Source organism: Colobus angolensis, unplaced genomic scaffold (assembly GCF_000951035.1).
Source record: "Colobus angolensis palliatus isolate OR3802 unplaced genomic scaffold, Cang.pa_1.0 Scaffold117, whole genome shotgun sequence".
In the NCBI taxonomy this organism is placed as follows: Eukaryota; Metazoa; Chordata; class Mammalia; order Primates; family Cercopithecidae; genus Colobus; species Colobus angolensis.
The window spans coordinates 9,991,906-10,008,239 of NW_012112808.1; the positions used below are offsets into that span (position 1 = coordinate 9,991,906).

At 42.2% G+C, this 16,334-nt stretch overlaps 1 protein-coding gene across 2 annotated transcripts; it reads left to right on the plus strand.

Moving 5' to 3' along the window:
- The first annotated feature begins 10,911 nt into the window (after nt 1-10,911).
- On the plus strand, nt 10,912-15,817 carry CST8 (cystatin 8 (cystatin-related epididymal specific)). Of its 2 annotated transcripts, none has more exons than XM_011963500.1 (4): nt 10,912-10,992; nt 11,334-11,707; nt 12,775-12,888; nt 15,630-15,817. In XM_011963500.1, the coding sequence occupies exons 2-4, from the start codon at nt 11,477-11,479 to the stop codon at nt 15,711-15,713; spliced, it is 429 nt and encodes a 142-aa protein (XP_011818890.1). In that variant the 5' UTR covers nt 10,912-10,992; nt 11,334-11,476; the 3' UTR covers nt 15,714-15,817. The 2 variants fall into 2 exon arrangements, with proteins under 2 accessions (XP_011818890.1, XP_011818883.1); XM_011963493.1 differs by having other exon boundaries at nt 10,912-11,151; nt 15,630-15,813.
- Nucleotides 15,818-16,334: the final 517 nt, after the last annotated feature.

Sequence of the window (16,334 nt, forward strand, 5' to 3'; positions counted from 1 at the left end):
AGATGGTGGTGACAGAGTCCATGGTTTTTTGCAGCAGAAGTCCCCTCTTCCTCCAGAGTGTGACAATCTGTAGTCCTAGATCTGTGCAGCCTGGCAGAATTAAAGGCATTTCAAAGCACTTTCTGAGTCCCTGAGTAGTTTTCTCTCTCCTATACTGTTTATAAGCCATTGGTAAGCAATGGTGAATTTATTATCATCATTATTACTTTGGTTGCAGATGTAGAGTGTTAAATAAATCAAACTCCCTGGTTGATTTGAGGCAGTTACTGTAGGGTTCCCACCAGTTGGTTTGTGTGCTCATCCGTCCGTCCATTAATTCTTCTATTCCCTTCCTCCCTCCCTTCCTTCCTTCCTTCCTTCCTTCCTTCCTTCCTTCCTTCCTTCCTTCCTTCCTTCCTTCCTTCCTTCCTTCCTTCCTTCTTCTCCAGTTTCTCTATGCTCTCATCCATCTACTCAAAAGAATGCAGAACATTTTGTTAGCCACATGTGTCCCCTCTGTTTCCATCTCAGGGACAGGCTCACAGTGTGTGGCCCTTCAGCAGAGGGGTCAGGCCCAGACCCAGGGGTCAGAGAAGGTCACTGAAGCTGACAGGAGGCTCTGCCCTCTGCAGACACCGAGGGCTGCATGAATCACAACTCAGCAGATGGCAGCTCCAGTCTGCATGTCCCCACCTGATCCTGATACCTGTGTTACCCGTCTGGGACCCAGCCAGGGCTTCATAGCTGTCAGCATCACTCACTGCCCCTGGGAGAAGCACTGTGGTGACAGACACCCATCCTGATGAGCACGCCTCTCTGCTGGGGTCTTGGTGGGGGATCAACCTTGGAGGGGCAGAGAGATGAGGGGATCATGTGGTGGGTGGACATGCGTTGGACAAAGAGACAGTGCAACAGTTTCTGGAGGAGTCTTTCTGAATAGAAAGGCTAGGAAGTCTTTACTCCTCCATCCTTCGTTTGGGGGGTGATTTGAATATTTCTTGGTAAGAAGTCTGCCTTTTTCCTGGCTGGCTCATTTGCAGGAATTTGCCATAAGGGCTTATGGGACAGAATTTTCAGAAACAGCTTTGGGTAGCTCCATCTGTCATGGCAAAAAGATGGGGCAGCTTTGGTCCTTTAACCAATTTCTGTGCAGGATTTGTGTGCAACATGCTTCCACAATTTGATAGGGCATATTTATATTACCAAAGGTGTCTGCATGGTTAGCAAAACCAATCTGTTGCTGGCCCTTGGCTTTGAGAGCACTCAGGCGGGGAGGGGTGGAGCCCTTGTTTATGGACCCCAGGCCTACTGTTCCGGACAAGCACAACCACACCCTCCCTGAGCTCTGGTCAGCATTGTCCACTGATGGATGCACCTTTACTTTCAATTCCAAGTTCACAAGGAAGGCCTGGCATCCTGCTCTTTTTCACAATATGCCAGTTGTTTTCTCCCTTGATCCACAAAAAATCCCACTGGTTTCATTTTATATTTCTCTTAGGGATCAAGCATCACCACTATTTCTAGAGCAACAGAAAATTTGGGCCTAAATCGGAAATACATGAAGTCCTCAGGTGTTCAGTGCTTGGGGCCATGGCTGTGAAATGGTTCTTTAAGGTACTCCAATATTTTAGAAATCGTGTTTACTGCAGTTTAGTATTTTGTCCATGGCCTGTATTCTTTATTTCCAGTTCTCACAGAAATTAAAAACATGGCCCCATTGCAGATTTCACTGAGTTGGTGGTGTCCAGTAGTCATGAGCTAAGTAAGCAACTTTGATAGGGTTAGTAAATTTTGTGCCTGCCACTCTTGTTAGTTATATCATGACCTCAAATTAGTAGAGTTTTGAATAATGTGTCAATATCCAAGATCAGCCAGAAGAATCCACGAGTCTGTCTTGTGTCCTGGAGAAATCTCTCTGGATTTGGCTCAGTCATTAAGTGGCCTGAATAAGTAGGAAGTAAAAATTTATTTGAAAGTTATAGTACACAAAATTGACATATATTTCTAAATTCTAGATCTCTGTCAAACCCCAAATGTTTTCTACATCTTATCGGGTGGCATGTTTTGAAGCAGCAGGGCTCTTTGGAATGCATTTGCTGAGACCCCTCCTAAAATTAGGACTTAATTGAAACCTCAGCATTGGAGTGAGGGAGTCTGAAGAGAAAGACAGGAGAGCTATGGCCCCACACACCTGACACTGTAAAATATGGTCACTGAAATCATCTCCTTTAACCCTCACCACAGCCCCCTCCCCATCTTCATATTAGGGCACTGAGCTACTCTTGTGGTTAATTACTGGGATTTTCTGAAATTGAACTCAGGGTCAAACGAGTTCACTACCCATATCACCAACTGCCCTTCTAACTCTTGAGTTTCCAACCACACGGATCCACAGGCATTCAGTAAAGAACAAATCAAAGGCTTAGGAACACTTGCAACTGCCACTTATCTCCTTTTTCTGATGTTTCCCAAATGTTATTTTTTTCAAAACAAAATCACCTACTACAAATCTGCTATCATTTATTTCCTTTCTCCTGTCAACCCAGAAATGCAATCAGCAGATCAAAGTAACAAATCTATCTGTCATGAAGAACAGCTTGTCTGGTTTCCAGCCATGCTATACTCATCTTTTGCCCCATCTGCACTCTGAGCTCCACAGACCCTGAATGGCCTCCTCCCATTCCTCTTCCAGCCTCCTGGCGGCACCCCACTTGAAGAGTTCTGCTGCTTTTTAAATGATGATACCCATTATCTCTGCAATGGTCTATATTTTACATAGACATGTCCCAGGCTTACATCCTGTGCATTGCTAGAAAAATCGAAAATGCCGTCTAAATCATACGTAACCTCAAATTTGTTCTATATTTTAAAATGTTTTTTAAAATATAAAATATATTTTATATTTTCTATATTTTAAAAATACAGTCTGTAATTGATTGGAAATGCAAAAAAAGGCTGGTCCTTCAAAACAGATTTTGAGAAACACAGGGCATTCTATTGGCTATGAGGTTTATCTTCACACTGATTTTCTGTTCTACATATTAATTCAGACATGGCCAATGTCTTTGTCTACACTGTCATTTATCTGTTGACTTCTTATGTCTTCTGTGGATCAGAAATCCTTAATTTTATAATTTTTAATGTGGGGCGTGGCATTTTATACTAAACATTTTTAGAGTACTCTTCAAGTCTTTTCCTCTCTGCTTATTTTTTGTCTTCTTGACCTAAAAATTTTTGGCTTCAGAACTATCAAATAAAATGTTGGTCACTTATCTTTTTTTTTCTGCAGTTCTCTTATTTTTTGCTAGATATTTGTTAGACTACAATGATGATATATAAATGTTTTGATGACTGTATTTTCTTGTCCTATTTTTTCCTTTGTTTATTTTTGTTCCTGTATTAGTTTTCTATGCAATATAACAAATATCCAAAACATTAGAAGATTAAAACATCTATTATTTGAGTTTCTCAGTTTCTGTGGGTCAGACTTATCTGGGTCCTGTGATCAGAGTCTCATAATGCTGAAATCAAGTTGTCAGTCAAGACTGTGGACTTGTCTGAGGCTTGGGGTCCTCCTTTAAGCTCATATGAGTTTATTTTAGGATTCTCAATTCTATTCCATTGATCTCTCTATATAACCTTATGTTGGTACCATACCATTTTGATGACTGTAGCTTTATAGTAAGTTTTGAGTCTGGAAAGTATGAGTCCTCCAACTTTGTTCTTTTTCAAGATTGTTTTTCATAGTCTGGGTTTCCTGCATTTTCTTGGGTGAATGGGTCCATGGAGTTCACCCTCTGTCATCCTGAAAGTAGAACTCTTCTCTAGATTCTCCTTTAAGGACTCACTGGTTAGGTAAGGTCCATGCAGGGAAATATGCCTTTATATTTTCTCAGAGCAACAGATTGGAGACTTTAATTACATCTATGAAATAGTGTCACCTTTGCCGTATAACCTAACCTAATCCCAGCAATGACATTCCATTATATTTCTATGTCCCACCCACAATCAAGGGGAGGAGATTATACAGAGAGTGTATCCCTGAGGGGATATCTTGGTTCTTTCTTTTTTTTTTTTAAAGATTTCTATCTACCACCATTTCTTATTACTTTATTTTTTGCTTTCAGTTCCATTTTGCCATAGATTAAGATTGATAGTCTAATTTTTTTTGGTTCAAATTTGTCCAAACATTTTTCCAACATTTTTTGAAAAAACATTTTGGGCATCTTTTTGTTTTGATAGTCTTTTATAGACACTATGCTGTGGGTCTTTTTCAAAAATCCAATCTGTGAGTCTCAATATTTTATTTACTGAGGTATTTTTATTACTGTTATACTAGATATTATTACTAGTATAACTAGTAATAACTCTGCTATTTTCAAGCCTTTCTGTTTACTGTATTTTCTCATTTTGTGTTTGTACACCCTCCTACTGATGTGCCTGTGCCTTTGGATGGATAAGCTGAAGTTCCTTCTGCTTATTCAACTCTGTTTCTGTTCCTGTGGCTACTGCTCACTTAGCTTCAGGACCATTTTCATGCTCATTTCCCCTGTGGCCTCCAGTTTCTGTCAAGATGGTGAACTAGCACTGGCTGCTGGCTTCTTTCTGAAATCAATGCTAGAGAGACTACAGAAACGAGAAGGAAACTTAAATTCTAGTGACCATCAAAGAATAACAAAACAAAATCTATGTGAGACTCCTGAGTGACTAGAGGCTACAGATTGGCTCTTGTTTTGAAGCAATTTTTCACCATCGAAACTGGCAGCAAATTCTAAGACTGCAGGTACCGGGGCCCCAGGAAAGAACAGGACAGTGCAAGATTCCTTTCAGTAACAGGAGTTGATGACAACCATTGGGGTCAAAAGTCTATTTTCAGGGAGTTATATGGCCCATCCCAAATCTCCTGGTATGGTGGTATGAATGGTTGAGACTATTCGAATGTTGAGGAGGGGTAAATATATTTTGCATGTAGAGCTCGTAAGTGTGATTGAGGATCTTGGAATGGGGAGATTATCCTGGATTATCTGGGCAGTTCCAATGTAACACACAGATCCTAATAAGAGGGAAGCAGGAGGGTCAGAATCAGAGTCACAGATAGAGATGTGATGGCAGAAGCAGCAGAGAGTGAGAGAGGGAGAGCAAGCGAGAGAGGTTTGAATATACTCCACACCTGGCTTTGAACATAGAGGAAGGGACTGTGTTAGTCCAGGTTCTCCAGAGAAAGAGAATCAACAGCATATTTATATATTTATTGAGGGCACTGGCTCACACAATTATAGAGGCTGAGAAATTCCATGACCAACCACCTACAAGCTGGTGGAGCAGAAATGCTGGTGGTGTAATTCAGACCGAGTCCGAAAACCTTCTTTCTGAAATTACTGCTAGAGACACTACAGAAGTTGATGGTGGTGTCTGAGCCTGAAGGCCTAAGAACCAAGAGCTCTGATATTTGACGACAAGAGAAGATGATGCTCCAGCCCAAACAGGGAGAATGCGTTTGCCCTTCCTTCACTTTTCTGGTTTATTCTGGATCTTAATGGATTGAAAGATGCCCATCCACACTGGTGAGGGCAGATCTTTTTTTGCTCTGTCACCCATTCAAATGCTAATGTATTACAGAAATGTCCTTATAGACATACCCTCACAGAAATAATGTTTTACCAGCTATCTGGACATTCCTCAGCCCAGTCAAATTGGCACATAATGTTAACCATCAGAGACCAGGAGCTGAGAAATGTAGTCAGCCTCCAGAAACTGGAGGGGCAAGGAAATGCACTTTCCTTTAGAGCTTCCAAAAGAAATACAGCCCTGCCCATACCTTGATTTTAACCCAGTGAAAGCCAGTTTGGACTTCTGAACTGCAGAACTGTGAGATCACACATTTGCGCTCTTTGAAGCCACCAGATTTGTGGTAAGTTGTTACAGCAGCCACAGGAAATGAATGCAAGTGGATTCCAATTTTGGAAGACTGTCAAAATTGCTTTATTAAAAGCATTTTTTAAAGTTATTCTTTTTTATTTTTAATTTTTTAAACTTCACTTTATTTTGGGGGGTACATGTAAAAGTTTGTTATATAGGTAAACTTGTGTCACGGGAGTTTGTTGTACAGATTATTTAATCATCCATACATTAAGCCCAGTGCCCAATAGTTATCTTTTCTGGTTCTCTCCTTCCTCTCACCCTCTACCCTCAAGTAGGCCCCAGTGTCTGTTGTTCCCTTCTTTGTCTTTGTAAGTTCTTATCATTTAGCTTCCACTTATAAGTGGGAACATGCAGTATTTGGTTTTCTGTTTCTATGTTTGTTTGCTAAGAATAATAGCCTTCAGTTCCATCCATGTTCCCACAAAAGACATAATCTTGTTTTGTATTTTTTTATGGCTGCATAGTATTCCATGGTGTATATGTACCACATTTTCTTTATCTAATCTGTCATTGATAGGCATTTAGGTTGAGACCATGTTTTTACCACTGTGTAGAGTGCTGCAATGAACATTTGCATGCATGTGTCTTTATGATAGAATTATTTATATTACTTTGAGTATATACCCAGTAATGGGGTAGCTGAGTCAAATGGTAATTCTGCTTTTAGCTCCTTGAGTAATCGTCATATGCTTTCCACCATGGTTAAACTAATTTACACTCCTACCAACCCTGTATAAATGTTGCCTTTTCTCCACAACCTCGCCAGCATAGGTTATTTCTTGACTTTTTAGGAATAGCCATTCTAACTGGTGTGAGATGGTGTCTCATTGTAGTTTTGATTTGCATTTCTCTAGTGATCAGTGATATTGACCTTTTTTTCATATGCTTGTTGGTCACATGCATGCCATCTTTTGAAAAGTGTCTGTTCATGTCCTTTGCCCACTTTTTTAATGGGGTCATTTGTTTTTCTCTTGTAAATTTAAACAAAGTTCTTTATAGATTCTGGATATTAGATCTTTGTCAGATGCATAGTTTGCATATATTTTCTCCCATTCTGTAGGTTGTCTGTTTACTCTGTTGATAGTTTATTTTTACTGTGCAAAAGCTTTTTAGTTTAATCAGTACAATTTGTCAATTTCTGGCTTGTTGCAATTGCTTTTGGCATCTTCACCATGAAATCTTTGCCAAAGCCTATGTCCAGATGGTATTTTCTAGGTTATCTTCCAGGGTTTCTATAGTTGTAGGTTTTACACTTAAGTCCTTAATGCATCTTGAATTCTTTTGTGTAAATGGTGGAAGGAAGGAGTACAGCTTCAATTTTCTGCATATAGCTAGCCAGTTATAGCACCATTTATTGAATAGGAAGTTCTTCCTCCATTGCTTGTTTTTGTCAACTTTATCAAAGGTCAGATGGTGGTAGGTGTATGGCTTTATTTCTGGACTCTCTATTCTTCTCAATTGGTCTATGTGCCTGTTTTTGTACCAGTAACATGCTGTTTTAGTTACTGTAGCCTTGTAATATGCTTTGAAGTCAGGTAACTTGATTCCTCCAGGTTTGTTCTTCCCACTTAGCATTGCCTTGACTATTTGAGCTGAATTTTGGTTTCATATAAGTTTTAAAATTGTTTTTCTAATTCTGTGAAGAATGGTATTGGTAATTTGAGAGGAATAACCCTGGATCTGTAAAGTGCTTTGGGCAGTACGACCGTTTTAATGATATTAATTCTTCCTATCCATGAGCATGGAATATTTTTCCATATGGTTGTGTCATCTCTGATTTCTTTGAGCAGCGTTTTGTAATTCTTGTTGTAAAGATCTTTCACCTTTCTGGTTAGCTGTATTCCTAGGTATTTTATTCTTTTTGTGGCAATTGTGAATGGGATTGCCTCTCTGATTTGACTCTTGGTTTGGCAGTTGTTGTTGTATAGGAATGCCAGTGATTTTTGTAAGTTGATTTTGTGTCCTGAAACTTTGCTGTAGTTGTTAATCAGCTGAAGGAGCTTTTGGGCCAAGGCTATGGGGTTTTCTGCCTTTTGCAGTGGCATGTTTAAACCTTGAGGACACTATCCTAGGTGAAATAAGTGAGATGCAGAAAGACAAGTACTGCATGATCTCCCTCATATGTGGGCTCTAATAAAAAGTCAAACTCATAGAAAGAGAACAGAATGGTGATTACCAAGGGTTTAGGGGTGAGGAGAGAGGGAGATATTGGTCAACTGGTACAAACATTCAACTGTAAGAGGAATGAGTTCTGGAGACCTCATGTGCCGCATGGTGACTATAGTTAATAATAATGTATTGTATACTTGAAGTTCACTGAGGGAGTAGATCGCAGGTGTTCTCACCATAAAAAAAAAAAGGTAACTATATGAGGAGATGAATATGTTAATTAGCCTGATTGTGGTAATCATTTTTCTATCTGTCTATTTAAGCATCACATGTGCACCCTATAAACAACTTTTTATTTGTTAATTGTACTTCAATAAAGCTATAAACGAACAAAAACCCTGCAACTACTGCCCCCCAAAAGACCATAGACATCTCAAAATGAAAGAAAAATAAAAAGATGGTAATATTTGAAGAAATTATAGAGATACATTTTCTAAAATTAAAGGAAGACAAAAGACCTCAGGTATAAAGATTTGGTATCAATAAGCTATGCTACATAAGAAACAGCCTCAAAACTGGTAGCATGCAGCAGTGAGGATTTACTCCTCCTTGAAAAGCGTGCAAAGTAACAGGAGCAGCTCTCTGAATATGTTCAGAGAAAGCCCAAATCAAAAATTTCTAAGTAATATCAACATGATGGTGTGTGTGTGCATGTGTGTGTGTGTGCATGTGAGTGTGCATTCTTGTGAAAGCCAGAGGAGCATGAAAGTGTTAGGGGTATATGATTTGGATCTTTTACCTAGTTATCAACCACCACTACATACTTCTCCAAAGTCTAAAACCTAGAAATACTGCTTTGCTTCAGTGAATGTGTGTGTATCAGTCAGCTGTTGGCCCAGAAGTGCTGCACAACAAACCACCCCTACCCTGTAGCTAACCACAGTGAGCCTTCATTTTCAGGCACATAGGTCTACAGGCTGACTGCCCCTTGGCTGGTCCAGGAGGCTTGGCTTTACTTCAGGGTGTCACAGCTGGCCTCACCAAGGGGAAGTCTGCTCTACATGCATCCTGGGGCCCAGATCAGGTGCTCTTAGACTCAGTGAGTCTCTATGAAAACATGGTTAACCCTGACCAATAATACAAATAGTACAAATCAAATCAACAGAACATAATCGTCTATCCCATGAAGAAAGGCTTGACTGAAGGCAAAGATATGAAGAAGCAGGGATTGTCACAGGTCAATACTTCTCTAATCAAACTGGGATCTGAATATTAGCAGCATTTGGATCACATGGGGAGCTAGTCAGAAATGCAGAATCTAGGCCTTGCCTCAGACCCACAAACTCAGCACCTGCCTTTTAACAGGAGTCCCAGGTGGCTCATGTGCACATTAATATCAGGAAGTTGCAGATCCACTACACTGATTTTCAAACTTGGCTGCAGATTGGAACCCCTGGGGAACTTTAAAAACAGCTGGCTTCCTGGACCCTGTTCCAGAGATTCCGATTTTATCAGTGAGGTATGCCCTGGTGTTTTAAATCTTCATCAGTACCTTTAACACGCAGCAGGATTCGAAAATCATGAATACGTAATTAGGAAGTGATGAACATTTTGGCAATAAATAATAAATTTAAATTTGCCTAAAGCTTTGTATCAATTTTCCATCTAGTCTTTTATTACACAAAAGTACTTGTGTAACATCATGAAGATATTGGAAAGGGATTGTTCGCTGCAATAGTGTTTGTAACAGCTGAAAATAGAAACATCTGAATAATCCACTCATAGGGAAAAAGTTTAAATACAGCATAATGCATTTGCACTCTGCAATGCTTTGCCACTTGCCTGACAGATTCCTGCCCATATGTATTTTCTGTATGTTGCCCTGGCTCATAGAACCCATTGATCTTTGAAGCCTAGGAAGAATGCTCGTCTCTCTGCCTCACCAGGAACTTTCTGGACACTGATTTGGGATTTTCACAGAAAAGCAGAAGCTTTGAGAGCTTAACAGGTGCATGCCCCCCTCCTCCCACTAAGGGCCAGGCCTGGGCATCAGAGTGTGCCATGTGACCCTCACCCTGGCAGGACAGGGCAGGGGGGTACTGTTGGCCCAAGTCAAGGGAGTTCAGAGGCCAGGCATTCAGGAAGCCGGACTCATTGGCACAGGTGAGCAGAAGACGACAGAAGGGCCCTGTATTAGTCAGGGTTCTTTTAAAGTGACAGAATGAATAGGATATACATATATATATGCATATATATGTATATATAGTTAATGCTTAATAAACTCCCCTTTATATATATATAAATAATATATGTATAATATATATATATATAAGAGAGTTTATTAACTATTAACTTACATGCTCACAAGGCCCCACTATAGGCTGTCTGCCAAACTGAGGAGCAAGGGGAGCCAGTCCCAGTCCCAAAACTGAAGAACTTGGAGTCTGATGTTCGAGGGCAGGAAGTATGGGAGATAGATGTAGACTAAGAGGCTAGGCCCGTCGTCTCTCCTTTTCACATTTTTCTGCCTGTTTTATATTCGCTGGCAGCTGATTAGATTGTGCCCACCAGATTAAGGGTGGGTCTGCCTTTCCCAGCCCACTGACTCAAATTGTTAATCTCTTTTGGAAACACCCTCACAGACACACCCAGGATCAATACTTTGTGTCCTTCAATCAAATCAAGTTGACACGCAGTATTAACCATTGCAGGCCCCCGACTCTGAGGGCAGAGCAGGAGGCATTTGCCTGCTCTCTGTGCCCCTGTGAGAGCTGTTTAGACCAAAGGCCTGAGGCTGGCAAGTGGGAAGTGTCCTCACTGGGACAGGACACAGGTGCTGAATTACATCACAAAGCGTAACCTCCCTGCAGGGCGTGGACTCAGAAGGGCAAGAGAGACCAGAGACCAGGACCCACAGAGACCCTTGACTGGGCCACAGGGATGAACTAAGAGTGCCAAAGACCCAGGAGAACCACAGGTCAGGTCGTCACCCAACCCCACAGGGAGTAAGAGGGAGCTGCAGGCAGAGCAGGCTGAAAGTCCACCAAGGGCTGAGGCCACAAGACCTCTGAGGCAGCCACAGTTTTCATGATCACACCACACAGGACTGAGAAGCAGATAACAAGAGTGACATGTGCAGGGGTAGGCATAGACACCTCAGGGCCTAAGGGGAGAGGAGCTCTCCCTAGACACACAGATTGCTCTCAGGATAAGGAGGGGAGGCTGGTAGAGAGACCCCTTAACTGGCATTCCTGGGTGGGTTTCCTTGGAGAAAGAGAGGGCTAAACCCAAGAATGACCCTAACGGCCCTGTCTTGAATACAGCTGGGCTGACACTAACAGGAGGCAGTGTGTGGCTCGAAGATTCTTGAATCCAAAGCAGCAGCCGCGGCCACCCCATCCTGCCCACAGCTCCAGCCCTGAAAGGACGAGGAGGAGACTTGACTGTGCCTCTTGCCCAAGGGACCATGCCCAGGTGCCGGTGGCTCTCCCTGCTCCTCCTCACCATTCCCCTGGCCCTGGTGGCCAGGAAAGACTCAAACAAGAATGAGACGGCGGTTTTGAGGAAATTAAAACCCGTCAATGCCTCAAATGCCAACGTGAAGCAGTGTCTGTGGTTTGCCATGCAAGAATACAACAAAGAGAGCGAGGACAAGTATGTCTTCCTGGTGGTCAAGACGCTGCAAGCCCAGCTGCAGGTAAATGCGTCTCTCCATATAGGTGGACATTTTCATGTGGCGGCACAGTTGAAGTCAGACTGAAAGAGTGGCCATATGAGAAAAATATCCGTATGCAAAAATCCTAAATATGTGAATGCTTAACAGCGTAGACACTTCCACAGCATCAATAAGGCAGTGGACACACAGAGCGCCTTCCACAAATGCTTGGGCTGTTGTTCTAAGTCCTTTGCATAGACTAACTCATTTAAACCCCAAACTTCTAATCAAATGTTCATGTATTTGCTAAGGTTGGGAGACAAATAAAGCGCTAGCCATGAGAAAAGATCTGATAAAGAAAGGTGAGTCCAGGTGAACCCGGACCCAACTAGCAGGCACTCCTTCATCTCCTGCTGTAATCCTTTAATGCCAGATGCAAACAGATTTAAGTGGGCATCACAAGTAGCCTTGATTGCATTCAGTCACTAATGAATTCAACAAATACTAATGTCCTGCTATAAACCTACTGCTGTTCTACTCACTAAAGACTCAGCAGAGAACAAGACAGGCAAACTCATGTCTGCATGGGTCCTTATGGACTGTGTGCTGAGCTGGTGGGAGGGGCTTTGGGTGGGGAAACCCTAGAGGGTGGGAGGTTTCACTGGAATCGGGGGGACTGGGGCCTAATGTGGCTGAGGGGGCTGTCCCCTGGTCGGGCCTATGTGAACCTGAGCATCTCAGGCCCAGGAGAGCTGATGGTTCTGGAGAGCCCACCTTTCTCCTCTCAGTCCTCACTGAGCATGCAGCATGCCCTGGGCTTGGGGACAGGAAATGGAATGAGAAGGCCTTGCCTTCAGGGAGGTGACAATCTGGAGAGGAGTCTTTACCCAAGTGTTCAGCTCCAGGAGGCTATGGAGTGCTGACTGGTCTTGGTGTGCACAGGGCTCCAAGCAGTGGGCATCTTAGCCTTCCGCTAAAGCTCTGCCGTGGGGTGAGGGAGGAAGGAAAGTGGAAAGGACGAGAGTAAGAGTAATTTTTTTTTTTTTTTGCCAAAACTTTTTTAAAAATACAACTTTTTTGAATAAAATTGCATAACTGCTAACCAACAGGTCACAAATTGTCTGGAATACCTTATTGATGTAGAAATTGCCCGCAGCGATTGCAGAAAGCCTTTCAGCCCTAATGAAATGTGTGCCATTCAAGAAAACTCCAAGCTGAAAAAGGTAGGTGATGAATCACCTGTCCGTGATGGCCTGGGGAGCTCTGAGCCCAAGAGAGAAAGCTGAGGCATGCAGACCTTCTCTTTGAGGTCTGGGTGGCTCCCAGTGTTTAGCCCCAGATAGCCAACGCTGTGGCCTTTAGAGCAGAGGATCCAGGGCCACAGAACATGGTGGAACCCTCTGAGCTTCTTTCTCATCCTTCATCCTGCAGAAAGGATGTTGTCAAGAACACTCTTATCTCAAGGGCTCCATTGACTTCTAATCTTCTGATGCAGGCACACCGGATAACAATCACCAAAAGCCTGTCCTCTCGGGTCCAGACCAGCCACCGGCTATTGCTGGGCCCACAATCACTCATCCTTGTACAGGCACAAAAGGAACTTCATTCATTCACTCATCCACTCATAGAAACTTACTGAGCACCAGGTGCTGCGTGCTTTGTACCAGGTCTATTCTGGGTGCTGAAGATTAAGCAATGACTAAGCCAGATGGTGGCTCCACCCTCCTGGATTTACAGCTGATTTTTGCTGGGGTCAGCCCAGGTTTGCAGGAAGGCTGGGGCAAACCCAAAGACTCCCAACAAAAGGAGGACTTGGCCCAGGGGCTTTTGGCTTCAAGCCTGTATCTTTTTATCTTAGAGCAGCTCACATCATCAGTCCCAGACTGATGAAGGCCTGAGCATTCTGCAGGTTTGCCCAACAGGTGCATCACTGCCCCTGTCTTTACATTAGTGGTTCTCCAATGTGAGCAGGTGTCACAATCACTTGGAGGTATTGACAAACCCTGATGACTGGGTTCCACCTGCAGAGTTTCCAATTCAGTAGGTCAGGAAATGGGGTCTGAGAATTTGCATTCTTAATGAGTTCCCGAGTGGTGCTGCTGCTGCTGCTGCTGGCCTTAGGATCATTTTGAGAACCACTGCTTTAAGCACTACCATGGCACAGGAAATTGCAAATACGTTTATGAACTGCTCTGTCATTATGTTTGATGAAAACTGCCTCTGTATGCTCAAATGAAACAAACCCTATCGTTTCCCGCTCACAGTACGTCTGTCAGGACAAACATTTCAGCAGTGAGCTTGTCTGAATGCTATCTGATCTTTTAAGCTTGTTTTATCTTTTACTGGTAGTAGCAGTATGGTTGTTTTAAATTTATATTTTCTCCTGGGCTTTTAGGGATTGTAGGAAAGTTTTTGCTTTTGGCAGTTTGTAGGAAATATTAAACTGCATTAAAGAAAATTGTTCCCAAGGAGCCCACTTGTGTCTAAGATTTCCGTGATATGTCTCAGGTTTTAAACATACATGTTTAAGCAGACATTTGTCAATAATAAAAACTTTCTCTTTTTCCAAGCAGATGCTTTTGGTTTCCAAAATTTGATGTAATCTGCCTATAAAGTCATCTTGATCCAATACTTTTTATTGCAGATTTTCAATACTCAGCGGGGACTAAACTTTCTTCTTTCTGACTTTGTCTGCCTCTTAACTCCTGGAAGTGCCCCAGTGATTTCAGTTTATTTGACATGGCCTTTGCAGTTTGTCCAGGACCACCATCTCTCTGCCTCCCCATCTATCGACGCATCCATCCACCCATTCATTAATCTGTCACATACACATAGGATATTTTATTTGTCATTTTAATGATATTTTGAAAGAAAAGCAGAGTTCTTTGGAAGAAAAGATATGTTAGGCCCTAAAATTTTATAAATTGCTCTTGACTTGTTATTAGAACAAAAGGGATTTAAACATTTTATTTTAGATTCAGGGGTACACATGCAGGTTTGTTATAAGTAAATTCGTGTCACAGGGGTTTGATGTACAGATTATTTCATCACCCAGGCAGTAAACAGAGTTCCCAATATGGTATTTTTTTCTTATCCTCTCCGTCCCCTGCCTTCTATTCTCCAGGAGGCCCCAGTGTCTGTAATTCCCTCTTTATGTCTATGTGTTCTCATTGTTTAGCTCCCACTTATAAGTGTGAACATGTGGTATTTGGTTTTCTGTTTCTGCATTAGTTTGCTTAGGATAACGGTCCGCAGCTCCATTCATATTACTGCAAAGGACATGATCTCATTCTTTTTTATGGCTGTGTAGTATTCCATGGTGTATATGTACCACACTGTTTTTTTAATCCGTTTCACCATTGACAGGCATTTAGGCTGACTTGATGTCTTTGCTATTGTGAATAGTGCTGCAATGAACATACATGTGCATGTGTCTTCATGGTAGAACAATTTATATTCCTTTGGGTGGGATTCCTGGGTTGAATGGTAATTCTGTTTTTAGTTCTTTGAGGAATCACCTCACTGCTTTTCACAATGGGTGCACTAATTTACACTCACACCAGCAGTGTACAAGCATTCCCTTTTGTCCACAACCTGGCCAACATTAAAATGGATTATTTAATCAATAAAATAACATACTTTAGCTAACAATTAGAATTGTTTTATTTACATTGCATTAAAGAGAATTAAAATAATGTCAAGTTTATATCTGAACTTGCACCACAATGTTAGGATTATTAACATTTCTTGTCTTCTTGTGGTTAAAATAGAACAGAGATCCCTCTGGGAAACTGCTGATGGCTATGAAGTCTGCAGCTTCCAACTCTGCAGATTCCTGGGAGCATCGCTCGAGGGTGGTGACCCATCTCTCAGCACATTCCTGAACTGACACCTGACAACAGGGCAATGGGTTTTCTGTTTTTTTCGGCACTCTACTGATTTTTATTGTTGTCATCTTTTTCAGAAATTAAGCTGCAGCTTTTTGGTAGGAGCACTTCCCTGGAATGGCGAATTTACTGTGATGGAGAAAAAGTGTGAAGATGCCTAATGGTGTTTTGGGGCATCCGTCCAACCTCCACAACTACTTGATCCATGAAAATAAAACAATGGCAGGTGGGAGGCTGTTCCCAATGTGCTTTCTTCATGCATGCCTCTCTGCTTGGTGTTCTGTCTTTTAGTTTCATAGTATGTGGGGACAGAAGATGGGCATGTCCAGCTCCTCTTTCCTGGCACCGAACACAGCCACGCCCCTTTGGTCAGCTTGATGGTAGACCCATCACCAAGTACAAAGGGCGAGGCCTGATTCCATTCCCCACAGCAAATCAGAGGAGGAACCCCTTTTGCTTGGGTAACAATCCCTTACAGAGGTCTGCACTCAGTGGGCGCCAACTCAGCAGGTTCCATCTGGATGCTTCCTTTGGCCTGAGGCTCTTCCTGTCTAAGAGTCCTGAATGGATAGGTCATTTGGGCTGGGGGACCTGTGGCAGAACTAGTAGCCCTCCCCTGTGGGATCTCTATAAATTGGGGGATTTGTGTATCTTCCTATATGTATTAGTCTGTTCTCACACTGCTGATAGACATACCTGATACTGGGTAATTTATAAAGATAAGAGGCTTAATTGACTCACAGTTCCACATGGTTGAGGAAGCCTCATAATCATGGCAGAAG